This window comes from Odocoileus virginianus, chromosome 3, assembly GCF_023699985.2.
Source record: "Odocoileus virginianus isolate 20LAN1187 ecotype Illinois chromosome 3, Ovbor_1.2, whole genome shotgun sequence".
Lineage (NCBI taxonomy): Eukaryota > Metazoa > Chordata > Mammalia > Artiodactyla > Cervidae > Odocoileus > Odocoileus virginianus.
In genome coordinates, this window is record NC_069676.1 from 47,008,850 (window position 1) to 47,023,490 (window position 14,641).

Sequence of the window (14,641 nt, forward strand, 5' to 3'; positions counted from 1 at the left end):
CAACAAATATTAATAAAATAGCACCAAATTAACCAAGTTCCTAACTCAATATTCTTAAACCAGGGGAAAAATAGGTTTCTTATTCAAAAATAAAACTTGGCTTAGATGTGAGAAAAGACTTTCTAAGTACTTTGAGACACTGAAAGATGTACATGCATGCTAGAAATGGAGGGATATTGACAGGGGTCACCACAATGACATTTGATTCTTTCTTTAATGGTTCTGAGAAAGTAATCATCATATAACCTGTGTTACTCCAGGTACATGCCTATCTGGAGAGGCAGGGAAAAATAAAGATCTAACCCAGTTTGAGGTGACTATAAGGAGGACAAATAGCTCCTTAGTTTACAGATCATAATACAAAGTTGAATTTTTTGACAGTGAAAAATGCCCAAATCTGAATAAGCTATTTTGTGATCTTCTAAGTGCCACATGGACAGGATGGATGACCTTTTGCCAGGTCCCCTTCTGCCTCATCTCTAACTTCAAAATATTGCTAAAATAATAAAAATCCAAGGACTGAGTAACACTAACATTGCTCAATCCATGACTGATTCCCAATACTTACATGAACAGACATCTCTCAGAAATATTAAGGGACTGGTTGCAGACCATCACAAGAAAGTAAATATTGTGATAAAGTAAGTTGCATCAATTTTTTGGTGCACAGAAGCTATGTTTACACTATACTGTAGTCTATAAAGTTTGCAACAGCATTATGTCTAAAAAAAAAGTTTATACCTTAATTAAAAAATACATGACAAGAAAAAAATACATGACAAAAACAATACAAACCAAAAAACCAATTACAATAGTTACATCAAAGATCTAATCAAAGAACTAATCACAGATCACCATAACAAATATAATATTAATGAAAAAGTTTGAAATATATTGTAAGAATTACCAAAATGTGACACAGAGACATGAAGTGAGCAAATGCTGTTGGAAAATGGTAGCAACAGACTTGCTCAACATAGGGTTACCATAAATCTTCAATTTGTGAAAAATGAAGTATCTGAGAAGTGCAACAAAGTGAGGCGCAATAAAATGAGACACGGCCATATTAGAACAGGGACAGGAAACTATTTGTAATAACCAGATAATATTGTGGGCCTACAGTCAGGATGGCTGCTACCCAAAAGTCTACAAGCAATAAATGCTGGAGAGGGTGTGGAGAAAAGGGAACCCTCTTACACTGTTGGTGGGAATGCAAACTAGTACAGCCACTATGGAGAACAGTGTGGAGATTTCTTAAAAAACTGGAAATAGAACTGCCATATGACCCAGCAATCCTGCTTCTGGGCATACACACCGAGGAAACCAGATCTGAAAGAGTCACGTGCACCCCAATGTTCATCGCAGCACTGTTTATAATAGCCAGGACATGGAAACAACCTAGATGCCCATCAGCAGATGAATGGATAAGGAAGCTGTGGTATACATACACCATGGAATATTACTCAGCCATTAAAAAGAATTCATTTGAATCAGTTCTAATGAGATGGATGAAACTGGAGCCCATTATACAGAGTGAAGTAAGCCAGAAAGATAAAGAACATTACAGCATACTAACATATACATATGGAATTTAGAAAGATGGTAATGATAACCCTATATGCAAAACAGAAAAAGAGACACAGATGTACAAAACAGACTTTTGGACTCTGTGGGAGAAGGTGAGGGTGGGATGTTTCGAGAGAACAGCATCGAAATATGTATATTATCTATAGTGAAACAGATCACCAGCCCAGGTTGGATGCATGAGACAAGTGCTCGGGCCTGGTGCACTGGGAAGACCCAAAGGAATCGGGTGGAGAGGGAGGTGGGAGGGGGGATCGGGATGGGGAATACATGTAACTCCATGGCTGATTCATGTCAATGTATGACAAAACCCACTGCAATGTTGTAATTAGCCTCCAACTAATAAAAATAAATGGAAAAAAAAAGATTAAAAATATATATATATATTGTGGGCCTTATGGGACGATTTTCCCAACTACTCAACTCTGTCAGTGCAGCAAGAAATCAGTCATGGACAATACATAAATGAATAAACATGGTTATATTCCAATAAAACTTTAATTATGGACACTGAAATTTGAATTTCACATAATTTTATTCAGTCATGAAACACCTTTTTTTTTCAACCATAAAAAACCATTAACCACCACATAACTTGTGGGTCATACAAAAACAGACAGTAGTCCCAATATTTTGCCGCAGGCCATAATTTACTGGTCCTTGTGTTAGAAACTTTATGGTTGATATTTACACTGACCTTTCAAACTGCACAATTCCAACAGCCCCTATAACCCCATGCCTCAGCCTCTTTCTCCCTTACACAGGAAATAGCAAGCAAAGAAAACTTGGTAAGTCAAAAAGAAAAAAAAAAAAACAAAACAGAAAAACAGAGACTATGAATTGCCCAAAAGTAAATCAACTAAACTGATTATTAAAAAATAGGCAATTCTTACCACTGAAGAACTTTTATACTATAAGAAAGCCTGTTTTAATATGGAGTAACAAGACGAAAAATTACTATGAATTAAAGACTAAAATGCAATTTTATTGTCCACCAAGGAAGTATTACTGCAAAGCAGAAGGCCTAACAGGCCTGTTTTAATGAATAGATGACTCATCTGTAATCAGCGCATTAACTGTTGGGATTCAAATGGGTGCTCTTAAAGTACTGGGAAAAAAAGACTTCATTTTTAAAGCAGGTTAAGCATTCCCCTACAGCCTTTTTTAAAAGGCAAACTATTTCTTTCCAAAGACCATAGAAGTAAACATCCATAAAACCCTGAAATATTTATCACAAATTCTAAGCTATTAAATTTCAAAAATTTTTAAACCCACATGTACTTGGGCAAGAAATAATACATTAAATGGAACTGATGAACCTATCTGCATGGCAGGGCTAGAGACACAGATGTAAAGAATGGTCACAGGGTGGGACAAACTGAGAGAGCAGCACTGACACATATACATGACCATGTATAAAAGAGACAACTAGTGGGAAGCTGCTGTACAGCACAGGGGCTCAGCTAGGTGCTCTGTGACGACCGAGAGGGGTGGGGTGGGGGTGGAGGGTGAGTGGGAGGCTCAAGAAGGAGATTCAAGCAGATGTACAGCAGAAACTAACAACATTGTAAAGCAATTATACTCCAATTTAAAAATTAATTTTAAAAAAGGAACAAAAAAAAAAAAAAACAACAAAAAAAGGAACAATACATTGTCATTACTCTCAGCATTACAGGGTCAATGCTGTCAGTCTCCCAGTCCCCAGGCTTGACACTGTACCTTTTGCCTTTTTTCGACCCTTTCAAATTGGTTTGAAACTTGTCCTCATCTTGGAGTTTCACTTCCCTTGCCCCAGTCTGGAGATTCAGCCGCACATGGGATCCTGCAGGAACAGCCTGACCTAAAAGTCAAGAAGACAGAGAAGGCTTATGAGGTATATGGTACTTGGAGGGACACTGCAACATGAAAAATTCCTTCAAGGGAAGCATACAGCACAAGTTCTCTTGGAATGATCAGGTAAATCCTAAGCATAAAAGCGCAATGATGTAACAATAATTCATTTTCTCAATTCTGGCAATAGGATAGTGAACTACAAGCTACACCAACCACCGTGCCTCCATCAGAGAACCAAGGAGCCAAGGAATCACCAGGCCAAGACAACTGTTTTCTGTTCCTGCCATTACACTTCAGCAGGGAGTTTCTTTACATGTGACTAAAAATTAAAAGCCAAGCTGACCACAGTCATCAAGACAGTATGGTACTGGCACAAAGACAGAAATATAGATCAATGGAACAGAATAGAAAGCCCAGAGATAAGTCCACGAACCTATGGTCACCTTATCTTCGACAAAGGAGGCAAGGATATACAATGGAAAAAAGATAATCTCTTTAACAAGTGGTGCTGGGAAAACTGGTCAACCACCTGTAAAAGAATGAAACTAGAACACTTTCTAACACCATACACAAAAATAAACTCAAAATGGATTAAAGATCTAAATGTAAGACCAGAAACTATCAAACTCCTAGAGGAGAACATAGGCAAAACACTCTCCAACATAAACCACAGCAGGATCCTCTATGACCCACATCCCAGAATTTCAGAAATAAAAGCAAAAATACACAAATGGGACCTAATGAAACTTAAAAGCTTTTGCACAACAAAGGAAACTATAAGCAAGGTGAAAAGACAGCCCTCAGATTGGGAGAAAACAATAGCAAACGAAGCAACAGACAAAGGATTAATCTCAAAAATATACAAGCAACTCCTCCAGCTCAACTCCAGGAAAATAAATGACCCAATCAAAAAATAGGCCAAAGAACTCAACAGACATTTCTCCAAGGAAGACATACAGATGGCTAACAAACACATGAAAAGATGCTCAACATCACTCATTATCAGAGAAATGCAAATCAAAACCACAATGAGGTACCATTATACGCCAGTCAGGATGGCTGCTATCCAAAAGTCTACAAGCAATAAATGCTGGAGAGGGTGTGGAGAAAAGGGAACCCTCTTACACTGTTGGTGGGAATGCAAATTAGTACAGCCACTATGGAAAACAGTGTGGAGATTTCTTAAAAAGCTGGAAATAGAACTGCCGTATGACCCAGCAATCCCACTTCTGGGCATACACACCAAGGAAACCAGATCTGAAAGAGACACATGCACCCCAATGTTCATCGCAGCACTGTTTATAATAGCCAGGACATGGAAGCAACCCAGATGCCCATCAGCAGACGAATGGATGAGGAAGCTGTGGTACATATACACCATGGAATATTACTCAGCCATTAAAAAGAATTCATTTGAATCAGTTCTAATGAGATGGATGAAACTGGAGCCCATTATACAGAGCGAAGTAAGCCAGAAAGATAAAGACCATTACAGTATACTAACACATATATATGGACTTTAGAAAGATGGTAACGATAACCCTATATGCAAAACAGAAAAAGAGACTCAGATGTATGGAACAGACTTGTGGACTCTGGGAGAAGGCGAGGGTGGGATGTTTCAGGAGAACAGCATTGAAACATGTATATTATCTAGGGTGAAACGGATAACCAGCTCAGGTTGGGTACATGAGACAAGTGCTCGGGCCTGGTGCACTGGGAAGACCCAGAGGGATCGGGTGGAGAGGGAGGTGGGAGGGGGGACTGGGATGGGGAGTACATGTAAATCCATGGCTAATTCATATCAATGTATAACAAAAACTACTGTAATGATGTAAAGTAATTAGCCTCCAACTAATAAAAATTAAAAAAAAAAGCCAAGCTGAGTACATAAGTGTATGTGCCTAATGATCCACTTCTAACCTCAAATCCATCCAGAAGGCTTCAAGAATTTTTTTTAAAAGGTATGTTGAAATAGAATAGGAAAACCTTTCTCTGCAGAGGCTCCCTGAGTAAGGTTAAGTCAGGGGTTAAATGAGGCAAGAAGTGAGACCCAGACTGGGGAAAAAGTGAATCCCAAATAGATGGAGTCCTTCATGCAAAGACTCAGACACAGAAACTGACAGGATGTATTCAAGAGGCAAGGAACAGAAGAGGCCAGAAGAACTGGAAGGACTGTGGAGGCTGATATCTTGAAACACTACTTGAAGCCCAGTTTGGGGTAGGAAAATAAAAGTAATGGCTGAGGAAGTTGGTTCTTCAAAGAGAGGAGGCCAAATCCTGGGAAAAACAACAAAAAACCGATAACTTCTATTCTATTCCTATGATCATGGGCTAAGAGGTAACTTCTTTAGCATTAATCCCATCTCTAAGGGAGTTCCCTGGTGGTCTAGCAGTTAGGATTTGGTGCTTTCACTGCTGTGGCCCCAGGTTCAACCCCTGGTCTGCGATTGAGATCCCAAAGCCATGCATGACAAACAAACAAAAATCCCATCTCCAAATGTATGAAGCTAAGCAAATCATCCTTGATATTCTCTCTACTCTACATCTCCCATATCCAATCAATCTCCCAAATGTGATGTTTTTCCTGCCATGTCTCTCTTGAATTTACATCATTCTCTGTCCTCCCCACCACTGCCTTAGAACCATCACCATCTCTCTTTCAGACACTGCCAAAGCTTTCCAACTGCCCTCTACTAACTACAATTACCTCCTAATCAAACTACTCTTTACAATGAATGATTTTTTTTTTTCCAAAATACAAATCTGAAGATGTCATTCCCTGACCTCAAACCTTTTAGTGGCTTCCTACTGTTCTTAAGGATGAAAATCCTCACAATGGTCAATGAGGCCCTTTTTAGTATCTAGCCACTGCCTGCCTCTTCAAACCTGTCCACTCCTCATTCCCCATGCTCTAGGCCACAATGGCCTTTTTCCATTCCATGAAAGGAACCATGCTTCCTCCTACCACAGGGCATTTCATGTGCTGTTCCCTTCACCCAGAACACTCCATCCAACCCTAGCCTCCATCTCTTCATTCTTCCAATCCCAGCTGAGAAGCTGAGAGGCATCCTCTATTTCCCCAGACCAGATCTGGCTGCCCCCCAAAGGCTTTCACAACACCATGACCATTTTTCTTTTTCTTGACCACACTTGACAGATCTTAGTTCTTACACAGCTTGAGGGAGCTTAGTTCTCCCACCAGGGATTAAACCCAGGGCTACAGCATTGAAACCACTGAGTCCTAACTACTGGACCACCAGGGAACTCCTTACCATGACCCTTTTACTCAATCACACTTACCACAATCAATAGTTATATCTTAAGTTTTTTATTGATCTGGCTAGTAAAAATGCTCACAATTTTATTCTCAGGGTCTATCACATATCCAAGCATATGGTAAATCCTCAATAATTATTTGTTAAGTGAAAAATTAAAAATGGAAGCGAGAAAATCCTAGTGTTATCTAGTAGTATGAGGAAATGACAACAAAGATTTTCACTAGGGCAAGTAGATTCATAATAATCAGTAGTCACGTTGATAGTTATTTTTAGTACTGATTTATACTAATACCAGTAATAATAATATCTTGAATTTTCAGGCTTTTGATCAAAATTAGAAATAAAAAAGAGAAAAAGTACATGATTTTAAAAGCTCAAGAAAATAGCAAGTTAGACTGTGTTAAACTGGCCAAGGAAGAGATTAGGATCTCATGTGAATCAATTTATTTTATTTAGGGAAAATTCCAAAATTACTCCCTTCACATAAGCCACCACAGGGGGCAAGAGCAACCACAATAACATTAACTTAAAATATGGGTTACGCTCATTTAAAATACATGAAACCAGCCACAGCAGCAGCAGCAGAAGCAACAGAAAACACAGTATTTCAAATGTTTCCATCCCACTGGGAAAAAGGCCAAGTTAGAGAGAAAGTGTGATCTGACCTGCTTTCTTCCAGGGCCTCTGTGAAGGGAGCAGAATACTGGAGAAGAAGGGAGCAGAGGCAAAAAGTCACCAGATACACTTAAGGACTGGGAGGTAGAAGAGAAGGGGATAATCAGAAAATAAGACAGGAATCCAGAAAGGCAAAAAGGCCTGCAAAGCCTGCAGTGTCTGTTTCCCTAATACTGGCTCCCTGAGGGGAAAAAATATGAGTGGTAGATTGCATCATTATCACCAGTTCTGTTCCATCCACCCCCTGTGCTGTATGACCTCACAGTCCCTCCTACTAGTTGGTGTAGTTTCTCACCCTTTGACTTTGGACTTGGCCTGTGACATGCTTTAGTCAGCAGGATGTTAGCACATGTGCCACAGAGGTTTGAAATGTGTTTGTGTGTTTGGCTTGTCTCAGAATTGTGTATCACTGTGAGAAGAACATGCTCTACAAGCATTCTGATCCAAGAGGTATGAGAGGCCCTTGGAGCAGACCTGAACCCAAATTGCAGGCTGGAGCTGAGCCCAACCATGGTCATACGAGTCAAGCCCATCTGCAGACGTGTGAGCAAGAATAAATGACTGGATATCTTTTTAAAACCTTTTACTTTGAATTACTTTTAAACTTACACTGTATTGAACAATACAGAGAGTTTCCATATATCACTCACACAATTTTTTCCAATGTTACTATCTTACATAGTCATAGACAACTACTGGGAAAATAATACTAGTAACCAAACTAAAGATCCTTTTCAAACCTTAACAGTGTTTCCACTAAGGTCCTCTTTTGTTCTATGATCCCATATGGCCCATGGTTGTTATTTCTCCCTAATTTCCTGCACCTTGCAACAGTTCCTCAGTCTTCCCTTTGTCTTTCATGACCCTGACATTCTCAAGAAATACTAATCAGTTATTCAGGATTGTTTGGTTTTTGTCATGATTAAACTCAAATCATGCCACCCTGACAGAAGCACCAGAGAAACTACGTCATGCTTTTCCCAACACACCATATCAAAGGGTTCGTGTTGTCAACATGTCTTATACTGGTGATACTGGTCTTGATCAACAAAAGCCATGTCTACTGAGCTTTTCCATTGTGGTAAACAAAAATCATGGCAAACTGTGAAAAATAGTTTGGCAGTTCCTCAAAATGTTAGACAAAGAGTTATCATATGAACCAAGCAACTCTGCACTTAGGTGTATACACAAAAGAACTAAAAAAATATGTTCACACAAAAACTTGTACATGAATGTTCATTGCAGCATTATTTATAATAGCTAAAATGTGGCAAAACAACCCAAACGTCCATCAAATTTAAGGAATGAACAAACAAAATGCAATCTAGCCATTAAGAAGAACACTATTCATCCACTTAAAGAATGAAATACTTTAAATCATTATGCTGTATCTCAATAAAACTGGAATAAAGAAGTAAATCAATAAACTACACAATAAATAAAAAAGGAATAAAATACTAATATATACTAAAACACGGATGAACTTTGAATGTATTACACTAAGTGAAAGAAGACACAGAAAGTCATGTCATCATATCACTCCTTTCACATGAAAGGTGCTGAAGAGAAAAATCATTAGACACAGGAAACTAATGGTTGTCAGGGGCTAGAGGAAGGGAGAAATGGGAAATGGCCACTCATAAGAATTATTTCTTTTGGAGGGGATGAAAATGTGGTGATGGTTGCATGATGCTGTACGTATACTAAAAACCCCTGAATTGTTTAAAGAAAATCATGGGGGAAACACTCTGAGATTATACAAATCCCCTTTTTCCTCAAACCTTTGCACACAATTAAGGGGATCCACTTGCAACAATTATCACTGTGGTGACAGTCTATGAGCAATTTTTTTTGTAACTAAAATTTTTCATAATTATATTTACTTTTGACTGATAATTGTTTACACTACTGGTATGATTCCTATCATACATAACCATGAATTAACCATACCTGTACATATGTCCCCTCCCTCTTGAATCTCCCTCCCACCTCCCACCCTTTCCCACCCCTCTAGGTTATTACAGAGTCCCAGTTAATAGCAATTTTCTACTCCCTTCCTTACACATTTATGAATTGAAATTTCACTATAAGGAAAAACTGTCATTTCTCCATATACTTAATTATTTATCTAATCAATATGTTCTCATAGATATTTTATTCTATGAGTTATAGTCCAATATTATCATTATTTTGTTGCTCAAATTATTTCAGTTTTGGCAACTAGGAGCTTCTTCAAGTTAACTCTTGTGTTCCTTTGATAAGTCCCTTTAGTCCGTCATTTTCTTTTTTCAAGTATTTCCTTACTTTCTGGCTCCACAAGAAGCTCCAAGTTTATCTTAAATTTTCCTTTCCCCAGCCTTTGAATCAACATTTTTCAAGGAGTTCTAGCTTTTTTTATTGAAGAACAGTGTTTAGAACCCACTATCTGCATAATACATTGCCAACAAAGGTCCATCTAGTCAAGGCTATGGTTTTTCCAGTAGTCATGTATGGATGTGAGAGTTGGACTGTAAAGAAAGCTGACCACCGAAGAATTGATGCTTTTGAACTATGGTGTTGGAGAAGACTCTTCAGAGTTCCTTGGACTGCAGGGAGATCCAATCAATCCATCCTAAAGAAGATCAGTCCTGGGTATTCATTGGAAGGACTGATGGTAAAGCTGAAACTCCAATAACTTTGGCCACCTGATGAGAAAAACTGACTCACTGGAAAAGACCCTGATGCTGGAAAAGATTGAGGGCAGGAGGAGAAGGGGACAACAGAGGATGAGATGGTTGGATGGCATCACCGACTCAATGGACATGAGTTTGGGTAGTCTCCGGGAGTTGGTGATGGACAGGGAGGCCTGGCGTGCTACAGTCCATGGGGTCACAAAGAGTCAGACATGACTGAGCGACTGAACTGAACTGATCTGCATAACAGGTGTGCTCATTACCACTAGGCTGTCATTGCTTCTGGGCTCTGTCTTTGAATCAGAGATAAGAAATTTATGTATGTGTATACACATCTATGTTTCTATATCTATTTTTCTGTGTACCTGTTAAAAAGTGGGCTTCCCTGATGGCTCAGCAGTAAAGAATCCACCTGCAATGCAGGAGACGAGGGTTTGATCCCTGGGTTGGGAAGATCCCCTGAAGAAGGAAATGGCAACCTACTCCAGTATTCTTGCCTGGAAAATTCCCTGGACAAAGAGCATGGTGGGTTACAGTTCATGGGGTTGCAGAAGAGTCAGACACAACTTGGCAGCACAACGACTATTAAAAAGTACAAGCTTATACTGATACCTCAGACGAGACTGCATGCATTCAGGGTGATATGGCCATAGACTATAGTGATACCTGAGATTTCAATCAACACTACAGGGTTCATTTGTCTCCCTCCCCTCTTTCCTTATTTGCAACTTCTTTCTCCAACAGTAAGAAAACTGGCTCTTTTTATCTGCAATGTTTTATTTACTGTTCAATCCTAGTATACATACAAAGTAGTTTCAAAATTGCTAACCATAGCACTGTCAGAAACACATTTACCAAACTAGATTACAGCATTTACATAGGGCTCCTTTGTCTTTAGTTTTACAGTATCTAGCCAAGGTATCATTTCACAAGGCTGCTTAGTTTAGTTTCATTCTCCCCTACCCAAGTCAGTATGATTATGTTGTCAATTTGTAATACTTGGTTCATTTGTTAGTGCCTGTATTCTATTTTGTTGTTCCCATTCTTACACATCCTGGCTGGTTTAATTTTTTATTTTGGGGCATCTGAAGGGTATGTGAACTATTACTACAGTTCTAAGAGAGCAATACAAAAAGAAATTACTATCATTTTAAAGCTGAGTTTTGAAGTGGTTTGTTTATTGTCACAATTTATTCCAATGGCCCTGAAACAAGGAATTTAAAAGTATCCAATATAAAGAGGGGTCCTTTTTTCTGAAATTATATCATTTCTATCTTTTTAGTGTTAAAACATCCTTTTATAAATGAGATAATGATGATGATGGATGACAGTGGGTTGTTTCTATGTTAAGGTCCTTAACTCAGAAAAGTAAAAAAGCTGGCCTTTGGTCCCCAGAATTTTCTTTTCAAGTTTTCTGGTTCATGAAATACCGTAGTCTGGAAACTACTCATCTATTCTACCAATGTTCCCTAGGACATTTGAGAATTATTCCCACTGTACACTTTAAATGAGTGAATTTTATGATATATAAATTTTATCTCAATAAAGTTGTTTCGAAATTTCATTTCTTTGGATAAAGAAGTACTTCTTTTGAATCCCGGAACAGTAATTAGACTATCAAATATAGTCCAAGGTGACAGCAAGTATTACTAGAGGCCAAGAAAAAGCTAAGTTCAAAGCCAAAACACAAACCCAGAAGGACAGTTCTGGGTAGGGTAGGAAAAAGAAAATGAGCCTAGAAAGCCTGAAGCCATCAAATACCCAGGCAAGAGGAATACTGGCAGAAGGGCAAGTAAGAAATATTGATCTGAGATGTAGAAGTTAACACAAATGCCCATGGGAGACAGAGACAAGCAAGTGAGAGAGATCAGTGAGGAAGGCCATCTGTAAGACAATAAGGAATGGTGAGTGCTGAAGAAAAAATGCCCTTTCTAAAAGCATTCAAATTTTTAAATATAAAAGCCAAACAAAACATTCCTATATTTGGAATTCAGCCTACAACCAATTTGCGACTACTGGAAAAGAAGCTTCACCTATTGACAAATCTTACCTGACTCAGTATTTGTCCCCACTCACCTAACTGCCCAGTAATTAGAAACTTAGCCTTCCTGGGCTCAGAGTGGCAGTGTCCTCCTTGGGTAGTACCCACAGAAGCCCTCTGTATAGTCTGACTGCCCTGCTTCAGGGAAGCCAGGGCCAGCTGAGAAGGATGACACAGTGTCCTGGTTTCTGCAATGGCATCAGATGCCTAGGAGTAGTATGTCTCTGGGGGGCATAAGAGGTATGGGATGTCCTCTGTGGGCTTCAACCTGGAAACATACACCCTGTAGGGACCCCTGGGCTCTTTCAAGTTAAACGTGGATACAATGGCAAAAAAATCTAGGGCTGCTCCAGCATGGCCTGCTTGGATGAGAACTGGCCATCGACCATGAGCACTGGAACTCTACTACCCACTTGGCTATTTCTTTGAGAGCCAGTAAAATCAGCCAAATTGCTTTTTCTTTCTGAATCTTCATGACCTTGTGTGTCAAATGACAAGAATCTATCGTGCTTGCTTTCACTAATGTGTTAGATTGTTGTGAAGAACAAATGAGAAAACACTGTGTCAGAGCTGAGAAGAAGTTATAAGCGTTTCAGGAAACACAGACCCAAAAAGGTAAATGTCAACCAGGATAAAGCAAAGACATTTTATTTATCAAGTCCTGTAGGTATGTATGTGTTAACAAGAGTGAAAATTTCCAATTATGCCGAGTTTCTGAAGGGCAGGGACCAATTACTTGTGTCCAGCTCAAGCTCAACTCTAAGCACACAGTAGGCCACCAGGAAGGTCAGCTTGAATGCCAGCCCCCTGGCCCCCACTTCCAAGACCAGAATTAACAGAAGGAATACAGTACGGGAAGCAATGCCACTCACCTCCAAGCTCCTAACCAGGGTGAGACAGAGCTGAGACTTCATAAGCCTGGTTGCCATGACTACCACAGCCCTCTCCTCCTGCTTTTTTATTCAAAAACCCCAAACAAGTCCTGGCAAGATCCTGGCTTCACACAAATGAGCATCTATCCTGTCTCCAAGGCAGGACTTGAACTGAACCAGCAACAACAACAAAAAAATGTGCACAAACCTCTCTAGGGTGCTGAACCCTGAACCAACGTTAAATGTTTTTTGAAGGGAAACACAAATGGAGATCTTTTTTGTAAGCAGCAAAACACAGAGTGAAGCAGTCTGTCTTGTCATTACATTCATGCATTTCCTAAAAGGACTTAACAATGGCAAAATAAGAAAAAATTAAAATATTCTCCAAAGTTATTTTTTTTTTACTCTGCCATATAATCTACAATCTGGGCAGAGCCTTAGAACAGTTCTCTGACAGGGCTTTCAAGCAAGGGTGGAAATCCATCACCTGCACTAAAGTCCTTCAGATGAGAAGACTCCACAGTCTTCCTCTGGGAACAGCTATCCTGATAGCTCCCACCACATTCCAGAACTACCCTCCAAAATTTTATCTGCTGTGATGTAAGCAATGTCTCCTTTCCAGTTCCAAGAAGAGACAACAGCTGTTCACAAATCTCTGCCCACAGAATTCACAACAGCAGTGCTCTTCAAGTATAAGGACTAGCCGTGCTACTTAGAGGATTTCCTGTGTTTCAGCTGGAGAGGTACTCTGAACAGCCATCAGGACAAAGGCTCAAAGTAACCATATCTAGGACACAGTGAGTCTCTGTCCACAACTGGTTGGTCAACAAGCACATACTGAGGATTAGGTAAGAGTCTGCCTGCTCTATTCTAGCATTCCTTCTATCACAGCTTACTGTGCATCCACTGAAGAAAGCCACCTGCAGTGTTGGGCACTGGGAAGGATACCACATCAACAAGACCAATGGCTGCCATTGAGGAATATGCAAGGAGATCCAACCAGTTCATCCTGGAGGAAATCGGTCCTGGGTGTTCATTGGAAGGACTGATGTTGAAGCTGAAATTCCAATACTGATGCAAAGAGCTGACTCATCTGAAAAGACCCTGATGCTGGGAAAGATTGGGGGCAGGAGGAGAAGGGGACGACAGAGGATGAGATGGTTGGATGGCATCATCAACTCAGTGGACATGAGTTTGGGTAGTCTCCGGGAGTTGGTGATGGACAGGGAGGCCTGGCATGCTGCAGTTCATGGGGTCACAAAGAGTCAGACATGACTGAGCGACTGAACTGAACTGAACTGAGGAATATGAAATAAATGAAGAGGAGGAGTAACAACATTCAGAGCCCCAGTTTTCTGGCAAGCAAACAAGTGGACAATGAGGGGCAAAGGGGGCAATGAGTAACTCCTTCTGAAACTCAGCATATAACAGAAAGATAAGAAGTAAGGAAATTGGTTAGAAAGATATTATACTTGATCTAATCAGATACAATCAAGCCTGAACAAGAGGAAAGGGTGGGGAATGGGAAGAATGAGACAGCAGTAAGGGATGACAGTATTTTGACCAGAAAAACAAAGAATTCTTCTGACAGTGGTCAGTCCTCCTTCCTTCAAAAGCACCAGACCTTTAAGCATGTACAGTGCCTCCTTCCCCTAGGCCAGGAGACCAGTCAGAGCCCCACAG

The 14,641-nt window shown here is 39.8% G+C and overlaps 1 protein-coding gene across 12 annotated transcripts in view; it reads right to left on the bottom strand.

Annotated features, from left to right (window-relative positions):
• The window catches only part of SIL1 (SIL1 nucleotide exchange factor), a 246,115-nt gene that overhangs the window by 104,323 nt on the left and 127,151 nt on the right, over positions 1 to 14,641 (bottom strand). For all 12 annotated transcript variants that reach the window (XM_070465454.1, XM_070465455.1, XM_020908409.2 and 9 more), the window contains one exon: positions 3,304 to 3,424. In XM_070465454.1, coding sequence (XP_070321555.1) covers positions 3,304 to 3,424 — 121 coding nt within the window. The remainder of the gene's footprint in view (positions 1 to 3,303; positions 3,425 to 14,641) is intronic.